At 45.2% G+C, this 19951-nt stretch overlaps 1 protein-coding gene across 3 annotated transcripts in view; it reads left to right on the plus strand.

Moving 5' to 3' along the window:
• Positions 1 to 19951, plus strand: part of DNAH2 (dynein axonemal heavy chain 2) — a 105757-nt gene that overhangs the window by 79405 nt on the left and 6401 nt on the right. For 2 of the 3 annotated variants that reach the window (XM_070563230.1, XM_070563231.1), the window contains 14 exons: positions 5348 to 5512; positions 6054 to 6179; positions 6318 to 6466; positions 6540 to 6606; positions 11470 to 11620; positions 11863 to 12011; positions 12199 to 12332; positions 12468 to 12612; positions 12754 to 12953; positions 15236 to 15362; positions 17085 to 17271; positions 17470 to 17618; positions 17766 to 17949; positions 18207 to 18397. In XM_070563230.1, the coding sequence (XP_070419331.1) occupies positions 5348 to 5512; positions 6054 to 6179; positions 6318 to 6466; positions 6540 to 6606; positions 11470 to 11620; positions 11863 to 12011; positions 12199 to 12332; positions 12468 to 12612; positions 12754 to 12953; positions 15236 to 15362; positions 17085 to 17271; positions 17470 to 17618; positions 17766 to 17949; positions 18207 to 18397 (2124 nt within the window). The remainder of the gene's footprint in view (positions 1 to 5347; positions 5513 to 6053; positions 6180 to 6317; positions 6467 to 6539; positions 6607 to 11469; positions 11621 to 11862; positions 12012 to 12198; positions 12333 to 12467; positions 12613 to 12753; positions 12954 to 15235; positions 15363 to 17084; positions 17272 to 17469; positions 17619 to 17765; positions 17950 to 18206; positions 18398 to 19951) is intronic. The other variant, XR_011523634.1, reaches the window with a different exon arrangement.

Genomic DNA, 19951 nt, shown 5'->3' on the forward strand with positions numbered 1-19951 from the left:
GTTTCTCAGGCATGTTCCCTTAAGGCATAGGTAATACCTGCATGCCCACCTGCCCTAACTGTATCACCTGGAATCTCAGCCAAAATGGAATACTGCCAGCTCATAGTCTGTGGACAAGCCACATGCATTTCAGGTCAGTCCCACCACAATTGCCTCCTTATCCCAGAATAAAAAAAGCAATAATGGGATAGCTGATCTGGTGCTTGGCCTGGCAGAAACCATTTAAAGCTAGAACCTGTAGTATACACACAACTGACTGCCTTGTAGTTTAAAAGCAGCAAATCTTTCTGTCCATCAGTGCCTAAAAATGATCTGATCACACTTCAACTTAGCAATATCAGACTGTTTCTGTGTTGTAGCTATAGCAGCTTTTATCCTGAGCCCCCCAACCCCCCTTAGTTAAGGCCACCTTTGCAGACCACATCTTTCCTTTGCCCAAGCCCAGTTTCCTTGAAGCTGCCCTGCTTCAAACATTCCCGCCTCTATAAAAATAGCTGCTCACCTGTGGACAAAGCTGAAGCCATCTGCCAAGGTCAAGATAATGCAGGGTTTGCTTTAAGACTTTCACTCAGGCTACACAGGTTAAAAGTTGACCACACAAGGGTACAAACCCACCAGGCCTAACATGAGCCTCTACAAATCACCTAAGTTAAAACACCTGTCCACACCCCAAGTCTGCCGGTGAGACTCCGAGCCCCACCGAAAGCTTCTTAATGGGTTTTCTGGTCTGTAGTACACTCTTGAGGGGATCTAAGAACTAGCAGCCTTCTTCCATGCCTAGGTTCTAAGCAAAGTGAGAAATAAAACTAAAGGCATTTGGCCAAAATATCACCTTTAAAGGCTAGGTTGGAGGATGTGGCTGACATCTGTGGGGGAGGAGCCCCGCTGGTAGTGACCCCATATCCAGACAAGACTTATCCAGTCTTGGGCATTGCTGGTGGCGCAGAGTAGAACTTGTGCTTGCCCCTAAAAGGAAAGGGGCTGAGCACAGATGAGCATTTTATTCTTCCTAGTTTATTCTTCCCACTTTTACCAATCAGATCAGTCATGCACCTCCCCTGGAGAAGGGGTGAGTAAAGGCATGGAGGAAGTCATTCAACATATAAGGGAATGACCAAGGTAAAAATTTATAACAAAACATGACCCCAGAGGAAAAACAAGCCCAGAGACAATTCAGGTTACAGAGAAGAATTTAAAAAGCAAACCTAGGGACTGGCCCAGTGGTGTAGTGGTTAAGTTCACACACTCTGCTTCAGCAGCCCAGGGTTCTCTGGTTTGGATCCCTGGCATGGACCAACACACTGCTCATCAAGCCATGCTGTGGCAGCATCCCACATACAAAGTAGAGGAAGATGGGCACAGATGTTAGCTCAAGGACAATCTTCCTCAAGCAAAAAGAGGAAGATTATCAACAGATGTTAGCTCAGGGCGAATCTTCCTCACACACACACACAAAAAGAGCATACCTAGGGGCTGGCCCCGTGGCCGAGTGGTTAAGTTCGCATGCTCCGCTGCAGGCGGCCCAGTGTTTCGTTGATTCGGATCCTGGGCGCGGACATGGCACTGCTCATCAAGCCACGCTGAGGCGGCGTCCCGCGTGCCACAACTAGAAGGACCCACAACGAAGAGTATACAACTATGTACTGGGGGGCTTTGGGGAGAAAAAGGAAAAAAATAAAATCTTTAAAAAAAAAAAAGAGCATACCTAGCCTAACTGGTATCATCAACGAGTGATTAAGGAAGAAATGACATCCAAAAAACAAAAGTAGAATAAGAGAAAAATTCTAACTAGAGAAAAAGAAAGAATTCTGGGAAATGTTAAAATGATCAAAGTATGACGTTCAGTAGAAAGGTAGGAGGATAGATTCAAGGAAAATAATACAAAAAAAACCTCCCCAAAAACATGAGAGATATAAAAGACACAATCCAACCAATAAAAATTTCTGAAAGAGAAAACATGTAACCAGGGGTAATAGGAAAATATTTAACAGCCAGTTCAGCAGGCGCTGTGACCTATCAGAACGTGCCTCAGCCACAAGCAGCAGCTCAGCTAGCTGCCCGGTTCACACTGGGTACCAGCCCAGGTCATAATAACACCAACACTGTTTATGACGTTCGACCTTAAAATCAACCTAGAGATAAAGCACAGATGACTGATTGTGGCTTCTGAATGGAAATGTTATCAATCTTGACAATATAAAAATAAAAGCAAAAGTTGGGAGGTGGATGTAGCTGGGGGTTGAGGGAAAGATAAGGCAATGCTTCTGTAGTAGATAAAACAAGGTTTTAACATGTTACTTAAAATTATAAAGGTAACCAGGAGAAGATCTAAAAGTATTAGGAGTAGGGAGAAAGAGGTGGGGTGGAGCTATAGGAGAATCAGATCTTCATCTGTCATCGCATAGAGTCAATAGAAATCGTCTAAAATGGAATAAACCAGGAAACAGCAGTGTAGAATACAGTCACGCGTCGCTTAACGACGGGGACACTTTCTGAGAAATGCATTGTTAGGTGATTTCGTCGTTGTGTGAATATCATCGTGTACTCACACAAACCTAGATGGTACAGCTGACTACACACCTAGGCTACATGGTACTAATCTTATGGGAGCACTGTCGTCTAACGCGGTCTGTTGTTGACTGAAGTGTCGTTGTGTGGTGCATGCCTGTATGCGCGTATATTTAGAGAATGCCTCTGCAAGAACAGTCAAGGAACAGGTTGCTTGGCTACCTCAAGAAGGGAGGTGGGTGAATGGAAAGCAGGGTTGAGAGGAAGACTTCTCATGCTCTTATGCCTTTTGAATTGTTAAGTTACTTATTTACAAAGTAAAATTAAAATAAAAAAGAAACAGCAGCGTCAAGATGTGCTTCTGCTTGTACAAGGATATTCATTACCGCATCGTTAATAATAGAAAATGTTGGAAAGACACAAATGTCCATCAGTAGGAGACTTGTTCCATAAATTATGGTTCAATCATACACAAAATTATTTGCAGCTGTTAAAAAGAATGAGGCCGCTTGACAAGAACTGATTTGGAGACAAGTGGAAAATAGTAAAGTACAGAATAGTGTTATTGTATGTTACCATTTATCTTTATGAAAAAAATTCATCCGTTCAAGAAATACTTACTGAGTGCTGGGCACTATTCTAGGTCTAAGGATTCAGTGGTGAATAAGGCCCTGCCCCCGTGGTGCTTATATCCTCTTTATTATTGATGGACTCTGCATGTGGACTCTGTCTAGAAAGCCACACTAGAAACTGGTGATAGTGGTTCCTTCTCGGGCTGGTGCTGGGGGCTGGGGTCATTGGTGAGAGAAAGATGGACTTGTCACTGGATACGCTTTTGTTCCTTTAGAATGTCAATTTGAGTGAACATATTTGGTTCTCAAAAAAAGACATAAATAGGAAAAGTTATTTTATAAAAAAGATAAAGATGTTAAGTGTGATAATAGTGTTATGATTATATAGGAAAATGTCCCTTTTTAAAAAGAGAAACATTATGAGGTATTTAGCCTTGAAATATCATGAGTTTGTAATTTACTAAGATACTTTGGCAAAAAACAAGTAGATGGAATAAATGTAGCAAAATGTTAACTGTTAAATCGAGATGATGGGTATATAGGTATTCATTATATTATTCTTTTTCCTAGGTTTGAAATTTTTCATGTTAATTTTTAATTAAAAAGATTAAAACTGTAAAAATTTAAAAATAGATTTATATATATATATATTTAAATAGTGGCATAAGCATAATATCTGGAGATATGGAGGTAACTACCAGAAGAAATAAAAAGAGAAGTGGTTAAAAAACAATTTGCTACTGAGCATGGGACTGGGAGTGGAAAAGGTGGGCTAGAGGACTATTGCTTTTTACCTCTTCTATTATATTATTTGAGTTTTTAATCTCATGCATATATTTCTTGCATAAAAAGTAAAAACAGTGAAGATAACACGACACGCAAAATCAATAGTAAAATATAGAACTATCAAGGGGGCTGGCTGCCTCCCCACAGACAGATCTCCACGGGAAGCCAAATTATAATCAGAATGTTGCCGATGGGCATGGACTCAGCACAGAGAGGTGGTCACGTGAACCTGATAACAGGTGCCTTGCAGCAAAGACTGTCAGATGCATGGCTTCCATCAGGGTTAAACCCAACCCACGTGTGCGGGGGGCCAGGGCGTCCCTCTCCCTCTAGGCACCCAGCCAGCACTTCCTCTGAGTGGCGCAGCTGGCCACACCCCTTCTGAGCGACACCTTCTTTCTTTAGATGTTAATACCTTCTCATAGATTACCACCAAGACTTGACCTATAAGCCACCCTGTCACTCAAAGGTGACATTTTGAATTTCCACTTTGCTTTGAAGACTATTTCTTGGAGAGTCATCTATCCCATTTCCAGGTTCTTGGAGGTCAACCTCAATTGTTGGGCCCAGGTACTGCTTGCTTGCTACATGCCAGGCATTGTGCTACCATCCACATTTATCCTTACAACAGCCGGATGAGGCTCACTCAGTAAATGAGGGCAAGGATCTGAACACTCTGCATTATTGCAGGCTGTGTCTCCCCGTGGGGATGGCAGCAGGAAAGGGAACTAACAGTAATCGTGTGCATACTGTGTGCCAGGCACATAGTGTAACGCCAGCCCCTGATTCCTCATCATGAAAAGGATGTGTGACACAGCGTGTTACTGTTTGCCAGTCAGGCACATACAGCGTCTAGGAAATGCTTAATCAGTCCTTGACTTCAGATTTGAGTAATATATTCCAACCTCAACAGAGCCCACGGGGTGGCGATGAGTTGAGGGAGGTTGGTCTCTAGTAGGAGAAGCTCTTCCCAGGTCCCCGTCTCTGGTGTGGGACCTTGGATCTGGGCCTATTTCTTGAATGGACTCACTCCTCTCTCCAATGGCTCCTGGGTTCATTGCTAGCTTTTTCCTCCTCTCTCAAAGTCCCACCTTAGGTATGGCCTCTGGCACGGAGTGGCAGTTATTTTTGTGCTGTCTGATCCTCTCTTGCCAACACATCTTTTGTGGTTTGTTATGCTGCATGAGGTCTGTCTACCCAGCCTGGAGTTTCATTACCAAATGGTTTCCAGGCTCAAGGAAAGAGTGGTGGAAGGAAGGGAAAGAAAACTCATCTTATCACACATATTATATCTTGTTTTCTCCTTACAACAACCCTATAGGGTAGGTGTTATTATTCTTATTTTGCACATGAGGAAACTGAGGCTCAAAGAGATCAGTTTACCCAACGTCATACAGCCACAAAACGGCAGATTGGTGATTTGAACCCTGAACAGTTGGCCTCAAGCCCTGTGTTTGATCCTGCACTCTGATCCCTCCCAGGTGGCTGAGAAACTGGAGATGCTGAAGAAACAGTACGATGAGAAGCTGGCACAGAAGGAGGAGCTTCGCAAGAAGTCTGAGGAGATGGAGATGAAGCTGGAGCGAGCTGGGCTGTTGGTGTCTGGGTTGGCTGGTGAGAAGGCCCGATGGGAGGAGACAGTACAGGTGAGATCACTTGTACCACCTGGCTCTCCTTCCTCCCTGCCCACTGGTTCCAAGAGCTCTCATCCCCTTCAGGTTGAGGGACAGTCAGGGAAAACGGGGACACCCAGGTGTAGGGACAACCAAGAATAGGGGATGCGAGTTCTTCCCCTCTCCTTCCTCATCTTTGGTGAGAAGAGTGGAAGGAAAGACTTTTGGTACCATTAGGGATCTTCTTCTGTATTTAGGTAGGGCTGGAAAGCACACACAAGGACCCTTTCTGTAGCCTGCCAGCCTGATAGAAATGGTCATGCAGCATCTTGTCTCTACCCTCGGTGAGCTCCTGAATTCACAAAAGGGTTAGGCCTGATCACCAGAATGTAAACAGAATTGCTGTTAAAGATGAGGAACTCAAAAGTAATTAGAATTTTGAATTAAAGTTTAGGAGAGAGAAGGAATCTCTTTGATCTAGATAGTGTCCAGAGGAGTGTGCCTTCAAAGAATTCCAAGTGTCTCCCAGTGCTGGGGGCCCTGGCAGGCTGACATCTCCCCTATTGTCCTCCAGGGCCTGGAGGAGGATCTGGGCTACCTGGTGGGCGACTGTCTCCTGGCAGCTGCCTTCTTGTCCTACATGGGACCCTTCCTGACCAACTACCGGGATGAGATTGTCAACCAGATCTGGATCAGGAAGGTGAGGCAGGGCTCAGGCGTGATGAGTGAGCTCTTGGGCTCTGAGGCCAGGGCTTTTGGGAGTAACAAGAGATACTGGGAAGGGTCAGAGTGCTGGGCTCAGATCTCCAGGCTGAAATTTGGGGCTCTTCCTTCGCAGATCAGGGAGCTTCAGGTTCCTTGCTCACCTCACTTCACCTTCGATAACTTCCTGTCCAATCCTACCAAAGTTCGGGACTGGAACATCCAAGGGTTGCCCTCGGATGCCTTCTCCACTGAGAATGGCATCATTGTCACCCGTGGCAACAGGTGAGGATGCTGCTGGGAGCATGAGGTCGAGTAAGTGCAGAACCTGTCTTCTGACTGACACTTCCTCCTCCAGGTGGGCACTGATGATTGATCCTCAGGCCCAGGCCCTGAAGTGGATTAAGAACATGGAAGGAAACCAGGTATAAGGCTTGGGGGCTGGTTTTGTCCCCTTAGAATCTCTTCCAAAGTCTGTCTCTTGCTGAAGTTCTCCCCTTGGGCCATTTTTTTTTTTATTGAGTTATTGATAGGTTACAATCTTGTGAAATTTCAATTGTACATTAATGTTTGTCAGTCACGTTGTAGGTGCACCACTTCACCCTTTGTGCCCACCCCCCACCCCACCTTTCCCCTAAAGGTATCCACTAAAACTGTTCTTGGTCCATACTTTTAAATTCCTCATATGAGTGGAGTCATACACAGATTATCTTTCTCTCGCTGGCTTATTTCACTTAACATAATTCTCTCAAGGTCCATCCATGTTATTGCAAATGGAATGATTTTGTTCTGTTTTGCAGCTGAGTAGTATTCCATTGTATATATGTACCACATCTTCTTTATCCATTCGTCTGTTGATGGGCACTTAGGTTGCTTCCACGTCTTGGCTATTGTAAACAGTGCTGCAATAAACATTGGGGTGCACAGGACTTTTGGGATTGCTGACTTCAGGCTCTTTGGATAAATACCCAGTAGTGGGATGGCTGGATCGTATGGTAGTTCTATTTTTAGTTTTTTGAGGAATCTCCATACTGTTTTCCATAGTGGCTGCACCAGTTTGCATTCCCACCAGCAGTGTATGAGGGTTCCTTTTTCTCCGAAACCTCTCCAACATTTGTTGCTATTAGTTTTAGATATTTTCGTCATTCTAACGGGTGTAAGGTGATATCTTAGTGTAGTTTTGATTTGCATTTCCCTGATGATCAGCGATGATGAGCATCTTTTCATGTGCCTATTGGCCATCAGTATATCTTCTTTGGAGAAATGTCTGTTCATGTCTCCAGCCCATTTTTTGATTGGGTTGTTTGATGTTTTGTGGTTGAGTTGCGAGAGTTCTTTATATATTAAGGATATTAAGCCTTTGTCAGATATATGACTTGCAAATATTTTTTCCCAGTTAGTGGGTTGTTTTTTTGTTTCAATCCTGTTTTCATTTGCCTTGAAGAAGCTCTTTAATCTGATGAAGTCCCATTTGTTTATTCTTTCTATTGTTTCCCTTCTCTGAGAAGGCATGGTGTCCGAAAAGATCCTTTTAATACTGATGTCAAAGAGTATACTGCCTACGTTTTCTTCCAGAAGCCTTATGGTTTCAGGTCTCACCTTTAGGTCTTTAATCCATTTTGAGTTTATTTTGGTGAATGGTGAAAAAGAATGGTCAATTTTCATTCTTTTACATGTGGCTTTCCAGTTTTCCCAGCACCATTTGTTGAAAAGACTTTCTTTTCTCCGTTGTATGCCCTCAGCTCCTTTGTCAAAGATAAGCTGTCCATAGATGTGTGGTTTTATTTCTGGGCTTTCAATTCTGTTCCATTGATCTGTGCACCTGTTTTTGTACCCGTACCATGCTGTTTTGATTACTGTAGCTTTGTAGTATGTTTTGAAGTCAGGGATTGTGATGCCTCCCGTTTTGTTCTTTTTTCTCAGGATTCCTTTAGAAATTCGTGATCTTTTGTTGCCCCATATGAATTTTAGGATTCTTTGTTCTAATTCTGTAAAGAATGTCATTGGGATTCTGATTGGGATGGCGTTGAATCTGTAGATTGCTTTAGGTAGAACGGACATTTTAACTATGTTTATTCTTCCAATCCATGTACATGGAATGTCTTTCCATCTCCTTATGTCGTCATCCAATTCTCTCAGAAAGGCCTTGTAATTTTCATTATATAGGTCCTTCACTTCCTTAGTTAAATTTACCCCAAGGTATTTTATTCTTTTTGTTGCGATTGTGAATGGTATTGTATTCTTGAGTTCTTTTTCTGTTGGTTCATTACTGGAGTATAGAAATGCTACTGATTTATGCAAATTGATTTTATACCCTGCAACTTTGCTGTAGTTGTTGATTACTTCTAACAGTTTTCCAATGGATTCTTTGGGGTTTTCTATATATAAGATCATGTCATCTGCAAACAGCGAGAGTTTCACTTCTTCCCTCCCTATTTGGATTCCTTTTATTCCCTTTTCTTGCCTGATTGCTCTGGCCAGAACCTCCAGTACTATGTTAAATAAGAGTGGTGATAGAGGGCATCCTTGTCTCGTTCCTGTTTTCAGGGGAATGGGGTTCAGTTTTTGCCCATTGAGTATGATGTTGGCTATGGGTTTGTCGTATATGGCCTTTATTATGTTGAGGTAGTTTCCTTCTATGCCCATTTTGTTCAGAGTTTTTATCATAAATGGCTGTTGGATCTTGTCAAATGCCTTCTCTGCATCTATTGAGATGTTCATGTGGTTTTTATTCCTCAGTTTGTTGATGTGGTGTATCATGTTGATTGATTTGTGGATGTTGAACCATCCCTGTGTCCCTGGTATGAATCCCACCTGATCCTGATATATGATCCTTTTGATGAATTGCTGAATTCTGGTTGCCAAAATTTTGTTTAGAATTTTTGCATCTATGTTCATCAGTGATATTGGCCTGTAGTTCTCTTTTTTCGTGGCGTCCTTGTCAGGTTTTGGTATCAGCATGATGTTGGCCTCATAGAATGTGTTAGGAAGTGTTCCATCTTCCCTAATTTTTTGGAATAGCTTGAAAAGGATAGGTATTAAATCCTCTCTGAAAGTTTGGTAGAATTCCCCAGGAAAGCCATCTGGTCCTGAGGTTTTATTCTTTGGGATGTTTTTGATTGCTGTTTCAATCTCTTTCCTTGTGATTGGTCTGTTCAAATTGTCTGCCTCTTCTTGAGTGAGCTTTGGGAGATTGTAGGAGTCCAAGAATTTATCCATTTCCTCTAGGTTATGCATTCTGTTGGCATATAGTTTTTTGTAGTATTCTCTTATAATCTGTTGTATTTCTGCAGAGTCTGTTGTTATTTCTCCTTGCTCATTTCTGATTTTGTTTATCTGAGCTTTCTCCCTTTTTTTCTTTGTAAGTCTGGCTAGTGGTTTGTCAATTTTATTTATCTTCTCAAAAAACCAGCTCTTTGTCTCATTGATCCTTTCTACTGCCTTTTTCGTTTCAATAGTATTTATTTCTGCTCTGATTTTTATTATTTCTCTCCTTCTGCTGACTTTGGGCTTCATTTGTTCTTTTTTCTCTAGTTCAGTTAGGTGTGCTTTAAGGTTGCTTATTTGGGATTTTTCTTGTTTGTTAAGATGTGCCTGTATTGCGATGAATTTTCCTCTTAATACAGCTTTTGCTGTATCCCATATGAGTTGGTATGGCATGCTATCATTTTCATTTGTTTCCAGGTATTTTTTTATTTCTTCTTTAATTTCTTCAATGATCCATTGCTTGTTCAGTAGTGTGTTGTTTAGTCTCCACATCTTTGTGCCTTTCTCAGCTTTTTTCTTGTAATTAATTTCTAGCCTTATAACACTATGATCTGAGAAGATGCTTGTTATTATTTCAATTTTTTTAAATTTGTAGAGGCTTGCCTTGTTTCCCAACATATGGTCTATCCTAGAGAATGTTCCATGTGCACTTGAGAAGAATGTGTATTCAGCTCCTTCAGGGTGGAGTGATCTATATATGTCTATTAAGTCCAATTGTTTTAGTTTTTCATTCAGCTCCACTATTTCCCTGTTGATTTTCTGTCTGGATGATCTGTCCATTGATGTGAGTGGGATGTTGAGGTCCCCTACTATTATTGCGTTGTTTTTAACATCTTCCTTTAGGTCTGTTAATAGTTGCTTTATGAATCTTGGTGCTCCTGTGTTGGGTGCATAGATATTTATAAGCGTTATTTCTTCTTGATGAAGTGTCCCTTTGATCATTATATATTGTCCCTCTGTGTCTCTCTTTACCTGTCTTATTTTGAAATCCACTTGGTCTGATATGAGAACTGCAACACCTGCCTTTTTTTCCTTGCTATTTGCTTGAAGTATTGTCCTCCACCCCTTCACCCTGAGTCTGTGTTTGTCCTTGGGGCTGAGGTGTGTTTCCTGGAGGCAACAAATTGTTGGATCTTGTTCTTTAATCCATTTTGCCACTCTGTGTCTTTTTATTGGAGAGTTCAATCCGTTCACATTGAGAGTTATTATTGATGCATGTGGACTTAATGCTGTCAATCTGTCGCTCATTATCTTGTTTTCCTGTGTTTCTTTTCCTGTGTGCTTTACACTACCCATTTAATACTGCAATTTCTTATGCTGGGTTTCTTAGATTTTTCCTTATCTATGATTTGTGACTCTGTTCTGTACTTTATTTTAGTGTCTACCTTGAAGTTTGTATTTAGAATCTCGTGTATAATATAGTCTATTCTCTGGTGGTCTCTTACTTACTCGACCAATACTGATTTAGACCCTTTGCTCTTCCCTTCCTAAATAATTATTTTCATTTTTTATTCCAACTCGTCTTATTAATTTGTAGTTAGAGTGCTAAGATCGTCCTTGTTTTGGTAGTTTCCTTATTTTTAGCCTAATGCTATAGTTGAATATTTGCTATCCGTTCTGGTTCTATCCATCGGTCTCTGTAGTCTGTGGATTGTGTCCCCTTTCTCCCTTTTTTCTTTTTTCAAGTATGAGAGCCTTCTTGAGGATTTCTTGTAATGGAGGGCTTTTAGTTACAATTTCCCTTAACTTTTGTTTGTCTGGAAAAGATTTAATTTCTCCCTCATATCTGAAGGAAATTCTTGCTGGATAGAGTATTCTTGGCTGAAGGTTTTTATCCTTTAAAGCTTTGAATATATCACTCCATTCTCTCTTAGCTTGTAGGGTTTCTGTAGAGAAATCCGCTGACAGTCTGATAGGGGCTCCTTTATAGGTTATTCTCTTTTTTTTCTTTACTTCCCCTTGGGCCATTTTTCCCTTTGACTCCCTCAATGTTTCTTTCATATTTTTTCCCTGTTCTCTAGGGCCTTAAGATCATCGACCTGCAGATGAGCGATTACCTTCGAATCCTAGAAAAGGCCATCCAGTTTGGATACCCGGTGCTCCTCCAAAATGTGCAGGAATATCTGGACCCCACGCTCAACCCTGTGCTCAACAAATCTGTAGCTCGAATTGGTCAGGGCCCAGGCTTATTGTGGGGTTGGACTGTGGGACAAATCCTAGAGACTAGCCAAGTAGGACGCTAGGGAGGAAAGGGCTGGCTCTTTGGCTGTTTCCTCTACTTACCTGTCTCTCCTTTCATATAGCCCTGGGCTAGGGCCATTAAAGCAGACTGAGTCACTGCCACTGGGCTGGGGAATGGGTCACATGCACCTGGTCACATGGGGTCCTTGCCCTTGATCCTCCTGTGGGTCTAGGGGGTCGACTGCTGATGCGCATTGGAGATAAGGAGGTGGAATACAATACCAATTTCCGTTTCTACATCACCACCAAGCTCTCCAACCCCCACTACAGCCCAGAGACCTCAGCCAAGACCACCATTGTCAACTTTGCTGTCAAAGAACAGGTGGGTGGGGGCTGATGCCTAAACTGTAGTAGGGTGAAGTAGGAAGGGCTGTAGAGTTTGGCAGGATGGAGAGAAAGACTAAGATTGTGTTGGGCTGCTGGGGATGAGGGGTTTGGGAGGTGTAAAGGGATGAAAAGGGTGAAGGTCACCAGAGTGAGATTGTCACCATGAATCCCGGTGCTGCCAGGGCCTGGAGGCCCAACTCCTGGGCATTGTGGTCCGGAAGGAGCGGCCTGAGCTGGAGGAGCAGAAGGATTCACTAGTCATCAATATCGCTGCTGGCAAGAGGAAGCTCAAGGAGCTGGAGGATGAGATCCTTCGGTGAGACCTTGCCTCCACCCACCCACCATCCCACTAATCTACAAACTAGCATTGCAGGGGGCTGATGAGCTGTCCCTATCCCCCAGGATAGTACTCCTAACCCCTTGATCCATGTGCCTCTTTGCTTCCCTTTAGGCTGCTGAACGAGGCCACAGGCTCCCTGCTAGACGACGTGCAGCTGGTAAACACCCTGCAGACCTCCAAGGTGACTGCCACTGAGGTGACTGAGCAGCTGGAGTTCAGTGAAACCACAGAGATCAACATTGACTTGGCCCGTGAGGTGAGCTCCTGTGCCCTCCAGCCTAGCCCCCACCAGCTGTCAAGACGCAGCTCCAATGGTGTTGGCTTGAGGCCGCTTTCTGTCCTGAGCCTCTGGCCCATTCCATGCCTCTCTGTGGCCCTGACTCTGCCCCCTCTGCAGGCTTACCGCCCATGTGCCCAGCGGGCATCAGTACTGTTCTTCGTGCTCAATGACATGGGTCGCATCGACCCCATGTACCAATTCTCACTGGATGCCTACATCGGCCTCTTTATCCTCAGCATTGACAAGAGCCATCGCAGCAACAAGCTGGAGGACCGCATTGACTACCTAAATGAATACCACACCTACGCTGTCTACAGGTCTGAGGGTTCCTCCCCTTGTGTCCTAGGCAGGAGGGCAAGTGGCTGGCGCTAATGGTACCCCTTCTTGCTGCTTCTGCCTTAGTGCTTTCCCATGCCACCATTCTTCATCCCTTTCTCTCCTCTCCATACACCTTCCCTAGGTACCTGATCCACTGTCACGGTCTAACCATCACCTATGGGCTGACTATTCCTAGTTTTATATCTTTAGCTCTTGCTTGAGCACTGGACTTGTATATACAATTGTCTACTATACCAGCACTTCTTAAATGGTAATATGCCTAAAAAGCACTGGGAATCTTGTTAAAATGCAGATTCAGATTCAGTAGGTCTGGGGTCGGCCTGAGATTCTGCATTTCTAACTAGCTCCCAGGTGATGCTGTTGCCTCTGGTCTGTGTATCACACTTTGAGTAACAAGGTTCTTGCCTTCTCTATGTGGACATCCCATAGAACTCAAGTTCAGCGTGTTTCACATCAAACTCATTATCTTCTCTCTTCCTTCAGGGTCCTCATCCCTGAATGGCACCCACTTCCCAGGCACCCAAGCCAGACATTGGGAGTTATCCATGGCTCTTCCCTCTCCCTGCCTCTCAGATCAGTCACCAGGTTCTGCTCATGAATCTTTCTGTAAACTGTCCCCTCCTGGTTCTCCCCACTGCTATTGATGCGGGGTCGGTGAGCCGAGGAGTCGAAAGAAAGATTTCTTAGACTCTCAAGATCTGGCAGTAGCGCTCTTTTATTTAGAGAATAGTATAGAATAGCATGGGGACAGGACCCATGGGCAGTCAGAGCTTCTGCTGCTGCCGCTTCTGCTGCCCCCGCTGGCATGGGGACAGAGCCCATGGGCAGGTAGAGCCGCTGCTGCTGCCCCCGCTGGCATGGGGACAGGACCCATGGGCAGGCAGAGCTGGTGTGTGGGGACAGGACCCACGGGCAGTCAGAGCTCCTGCTGCTGCCCCGAGTTGAGGGTTAGGGCTAAATTTTAAGGCATGGGTATGTGAGTCATCTCTTTACAAGACAAAGGAAAAAAAGTTAAAATGGTACCAGTGCCGGTAGGGTCCGGCCATTGGGCGGTCCCACAACTTTTAGATAAGAATCAAACCGAATTAAGTAAATGGCAGAAGTCACCGCTCAAATATTATCTTCAACTAAAGACAAAGGAGGATTTTGGGGTGGGGGGTCAGTTACGTGAGGTTGCCAGACAGTAAACAACTTAAGTTCTTGCCTTCCCCATTAAGAGTTTCCAGAGATAAGGCCATCCCCCCTTCCTCCTGACGCAGAGAGGGAGGCATGGAGATTTCCTTCACAAATGCAATTGTCTCTGATCAAAGGGCAAACAAATTCCACTCCTCGGAGCCTGCTTCTTATCTGTAGTTTTAAAAGTAGCCAGCCTAAAAATCCTCATCATAAACTGTTTTAAAATTAAGCAGCCTAAAAATCCTCATCACTATGACTGTACTTTAGCTCAGACCTTCACGATCTTTCTTTCTGAATTGCACAACCATCTCCTAACAGGTCGTCCTGCTTCTAACTTGTCCCTCTCCATTCTGTCCTCTGGCAGCTGTCAGTGTGAGCCTTCCAAACACACAGATCTGACCATGCCCCTGCCGGCTTAAAGGCTTTGGTGGTTGTTTCGTGTCTAGTGACCCATGAAGCTCTCCGTGCCCTGGCCTCCAGCCGTCTCCCAGCCTCACCTACCCCATCGTGCACCAGACACTTTCCTGTGCTGTTCTCGCCCCCGACCCCTCTGCTTCTGCTTATGCTCTGAGCTCTCCCTGGAGCCCTCCCCTCTCTTTCTCTTCCATATCTCTGGATAATTCTGCTGCACCTCAGGGCAACTCCTCACAAAAATTCCCTGAGTTCATTAGGCAGGGCGGGTGCCCCTGCCCTGTGACAGCACTGCCACCCCTGTATAGGATTCATCACCTCATATCATAATCGATGATCTCTCTGTCTGTCCTCCCCACTCTACTTGACTTCCTCCAGGACGGAGATTGTGGCCCTTTCATCTTTGTGTCCTCAGGACCTAGCACACAGTAGAGGTCCAGTCAATGTTGGGTGTTTTTTTAATGGAAGTGACTGACTGATTTTCCCAGTGAACTCTTGAAAAATCACATCCTCTCTCTAGGTCCCTGAGTGCTTGGCTGTTTGCAGGAGGTTTGGATGAGATGCTGATTAAGGTCCTTCTTCTGTGTAAGGCTCTGTGGTGGCATGATCTTCACTCAGGAAGCATTCATGCTGAGTATCTGCCTCCTCCACCCTCCTTGTCCCCTTCTCCCAGGTACACCTGCCGCACCCTTTTTGAGCGCCACAAGCTGCTATTCAGTTTTCAGATGTGTGCCAAAATCCTGGAGACTTCTGGCAAGCTCAACATGGATGAGTACAACTTCTTTCTCCGTGGGGGTGTGGTGAGTTGGGCAGAGGGTGTATCCAAGTGTGGGGTGGTCGAGGTTGGGGATGAGGGCAAGTATGACGAGGACTCCAGACCCAGAGGGTAATGCCCAAGGCTCCAGTGTGTGAGCTGAGGAAAAGTGCCAGGAGCAAGTGCATGACAAGCTCCCTGGGGCTGTGGGGAGAGACTTGCCATGTGCCCCCTTGCCCGCTTTCCTCTTACCTGTGACCCACCAATTGGCATGACCTTACCACTTTTTCTATGTCTCTCAGGGTACTTCTTCTCCAGCCTGAATTCCATGGTCACCATTACACTCTCTCTCTTGCAAGCACCCTCAACCCTTTGCCCCCACCCCGCCCTGTGTTGCATTTGCTGTACCTAAGTCTAGTTGGATCCAGCTCTCCTTCCCCTCTGTCTATCCCTGTGTGGCCCATGCAGCTGAACGTGGCTGGAGAAAAACACACCCACACTGACTGGACTCACTTTAAATCCATGATCGTGAACCTCAAGTGGGCCCTTAATGCTGCCAGACAACCAGACCATGTTTCCCTGGGCTGGTCATTCCCCCACCTTCTTGGACAACAGTTTCATCCTTTGGCCACCTTCACTTTACTTCTCACCTGGATTTTAGCAATAGCCTCCCAATGCTCCCCCACCCCCAATCTCTCAACACAGTGACCGGAGAGATTCTTTTAAAAAGAATCCTCCATCACTGATGTCATCTCCCACTGCCTGACTCCTCACTCCATCCTCCAGATGCACAGGCCTCCTTGCTGGTACAGCCACGTCGCACCTTAGGGCCTTTGCACTGGTTGTTCCTTCTGCCAGAAAACTACCCCCCAGGTGTACACTTGGCTCACTCTCTCACCTCCTTCAAGACTTGATTCAAACTTCACCTCACTGACTCTCTTATTTAATACTTCAAACTACCTCCCAGCACCACCAGTCTCCCTTATGCCCCCAACTTATTTTATTTTTCCATGGCACTGCCATCTTTAACATACTAGATAATTTACTTACGTTTTTGGTGCATTATCTGCCCTCCCACATTGGAAAATAAGCTCCTCAAGGTCAGAGATATTTGTTCGTTTTGTTCAGTGATGTGTCCCAAGTGCTTAAAACACGTAGTTGGTGAGTAATAAATATTCGGTAAAGAGAATGAGTAAGTGAATAAAGGAACAGTTTGTGCTTCTTTGAAGGGTGAGGCCACCAATTGCTATCATTAGGGTAGGAGACATTATTCCCAGGCAACCACCAGAGGGCACCAGCTTCCGAAATTTGAACTGTGATAACTGCAGTCTGAGAGACCTAGATCCCCTCCTTATTTCCCCAATAAAGGTGAATTCCAATCCACCTTGGATTCCTGTATTCATTTCTTCCATCTGTTTCATGCAAGACTCATTTTCGCTCTCCCACCATAAAAAAAATAATTCCTTTTTTTTTGAGGAAGGTTAGCCCTGAGCTAACTACTGCCAATCCTCTTCTTTTTGCTGAGGAAGACTGGCCCTGAGCTAACATCCATGCCTATCTTCCTCTACTTTATACATGGGACGCCTACCACAGCATGGCTTTTGCTAAGCAGCACCATGTCCGCACCCAGGATCCAAACCAGTGAACCCCAGGCTGCCAAGAAGTGGAATGTGCAAACTTACCTGCTGCAACACCAGGCCGGCCCCCCAAAATAATTATTCTTTTGAGGTGTTCCTGGTCAATGCCTTTCTCCTTTCTTTCCCCTCAGGTCCTGGATCGAGAGGGCCAAATGGATAACCCATGTACTAGTTGGCTCGCAGATGCCTACTGGGATAACATCACAGAGCTAGACAAACTGACCAACTTCCACGGACTCATGAACTCCTTTGAACAGTATCCTCGTGACTGGCACCTGTGGTATACCAGTGCTACCCCGGAGAAGGCTATGCTGCCAGGTGCCCGGGCACTGAGCCTCCCTCTCCTGCCCGCTGTGCAGCCTATGTCCTTGCCCTTCCCTTTCTTCTTCATCCCCTCTCCCAAGCTCCCCTTAGCGCATCTGCCTCCTGGCAGAACGTTCCCTGCAGGTGCCCCTTTGGTTAGATTCCCAGCTCTTCCAGACTCGCTCTCCCTGCAATTATTCAACTTATCCCCAGGTGAATGGGAGAATGCCTGCAATGAAATGCAACGGATGCTCATCGTCCGCTCTCTACGCCAGGACCGTGTGGCATTCTGCGTTACCTCTTTCATTGTCTCCAACCTTGGCTCCCGCTTCATTGAGCCGCCTGTGCTAAACATGAAGTTGGTCAGTGGCTTGTTTTCCAAGGACCACCCCTGGGTCCTTGCTGTCTCCCTCTCCCTGTTCCAGTCTACCATACCCATTTCCTGAATCTCTCTCTCCCACTTGTGTGACATGGCCTTCTGCCTGAGGCTATACCCTGTGCTCTGGCAGGTGATGGAGGATTCAACCCCACGAACCCCACTCATATTCATTCTGTCCCCCGGTGTGGACCCCACCAGTGCCCTGCTCCAGCTGGCAGAGCACACAGGCATGGCCCAGCGCTTCCATGCCCTGTCCCTGGGCCAGGGCCAGGCCCCCATTGCTGCTCGGCTCCTCCGAGAGGGTGTGATTCAGGGTGAGTGTCCATCTTGTTCTTGTACCCCTATCCTTGGCCCTGGTCCTATTCTCCTGAACCTCCACCCTCAATCGCACTATTGTAACTGCAGCTCCCACTTCTCCAGAAGGCCCTGGGAGTGGCAGACCTGAGCATTTGGACCCCCCCATACACACACACACTCACACACACACCCTCACACACGCAATCAGGTGAGAAGTGTGGGGACGGATGGGCCTTGGGGAATGGTTCCTACTGATTCCAGCATCTCCTTGCAGGACATTGGGTGTTCCTTGCTAACTGCCACCTGTCACTGTCTTGGATGCCTAATCTGGACAAACTGGTGGAACAGCTGCAAGTGGAGGATCCTCACCCTTCCTTCCGCCTCTGGCTTAGCTCTAGCCCCCACCCAGACTTCCCTATCTCAATCTTGCAGGCTGGCATCAAGATGACCACAGAACCACCAAAGGTATGGGCCACTGTAGATAGCTAGCATCAACCGTGCCATCTGGTCTACCTCTCCTCCTGCTGGCATCAGAGAGAGGGCTTAACCTTAACAACAATATAGCCTTTTTGACTCTACTGTCCTCTAAAAAATTCCACCTGCTTTCTCTCCTCCATGTGCCAAACTCTTAGAACATAATGGTAATATCTAATATTTCTTGAGTGTTACTATGTGCCAGGCATTGTTCTAAGTACTTTACCTTTATTGACTCATTTAATACACACACACACACAATCAGGTAAGTACTATTACCTCCATTTTACCAATGGGAAACTAAGGCACAGAAAGAGTATATAACTAGTTCATAGAACCTTCCTGCCTCCTGACATTTCCTTACATTCTCTCTCTAATGTCACTTCCTGGACTCCCAGCCTCTTTCTCCTTCTTTCTCTCCAACTCTATTGATATTTGTATCTCCAATATTACAAGGTCACCACTGAATGCAATCATACTGACCCTTTAAAATCTGATCATGTCGCTACATCCTACCCACTTACCCACTGCTTAAACTATTTTAGTAGCTTTTCATTGCTTTCAGTCAAGATCAAACCCTTATTAACGTGGCCTGTGTGTCCCAGTGGGCACCTCTCCAGCTTCCTCAGTCACCACTCTCCCCTTCACTTTCTTTGCTCTACCTACACTGCTAATTTTTAAGTTTTTTTGTTGTTCTTCTTCAATAGACCATTTGTTCTCCTGCCCCAAGGCTGTTGCACATGCTGCTCTCCCTTCTTTCCTCCTCACTCTGTTCTTTGCCCCTTTGGGTCTCAGCCCAATCATCACTTCCTTGGGAAGCCTCTGACCTCCACGTCTAGGTCAACACTCCAGAGACACACTCTCATAAAACACTTACCACTCTCTCCAGCCCTTATTGCTGTAGTAATTTTACATGTATTAGTGTGATTCTGATTCATGCCTCTCTTCCTCTAGACTGTAAGTCCCAAGAGGGTAGAGGTCATGGCTTTTTTTCTCTCATCGTTTTACTCATCCTGTGACTAGCACAGGGACCTGTACGTATAAGGTGCTCAACAAATAAGTCCTGTACTGTTTGAATGCACACAAGCAGATGTCTGTCATCCTTCTGAATCCTCCGTGACCACCTTGGGGCAGTTGACACAGCTGACCTCCTCTTTCTTGGTTTCCCTGACACACACTCCTGGTTCCCCCTCTGTCTCTTGCCACATCCTTTATTACTTCTGTGTTTCTTTCTCCTCCTATCCTGTGGTCATATCTCAAGACTTAGTCCTTGACCTCCAACTTTTCTCATTCTACATTTCCTCCTTCCACAAGTGGATGGAGAAATTGTCCCTTTCCTGATTTTAATTCCAATCCGCATCTCTCTGGCTCCAGCATCAAACTCAATTCCAGGTCTGAATTCCATCTGGTTACAAAGCATTTCTTCTTGGCATGCCAGCACCATAAATCCCACGCTCTCAAAACAAGTTGTCAGCTCCTCCACCATGGATTATCTCCTCATCCTCTTTTTGTTAATGGTGCCACTAATTTTCTTTAAAAAAATAT

The sequence above is a fragment of the Equus przewalskii genome, chromosome 10, assembly GCF_037783145.1.
Source record: "Equus przewalskii isolate Varuska chromosome 10, EquPr2, whole genome shotgun sequence".
Taxonomy (NCBI): domain Eukaryota; kingdom Metazoa; phylum Chordata; class Mammalia; order Perissodactyla; family Equidae; genus Equus; species Equus przewalskii.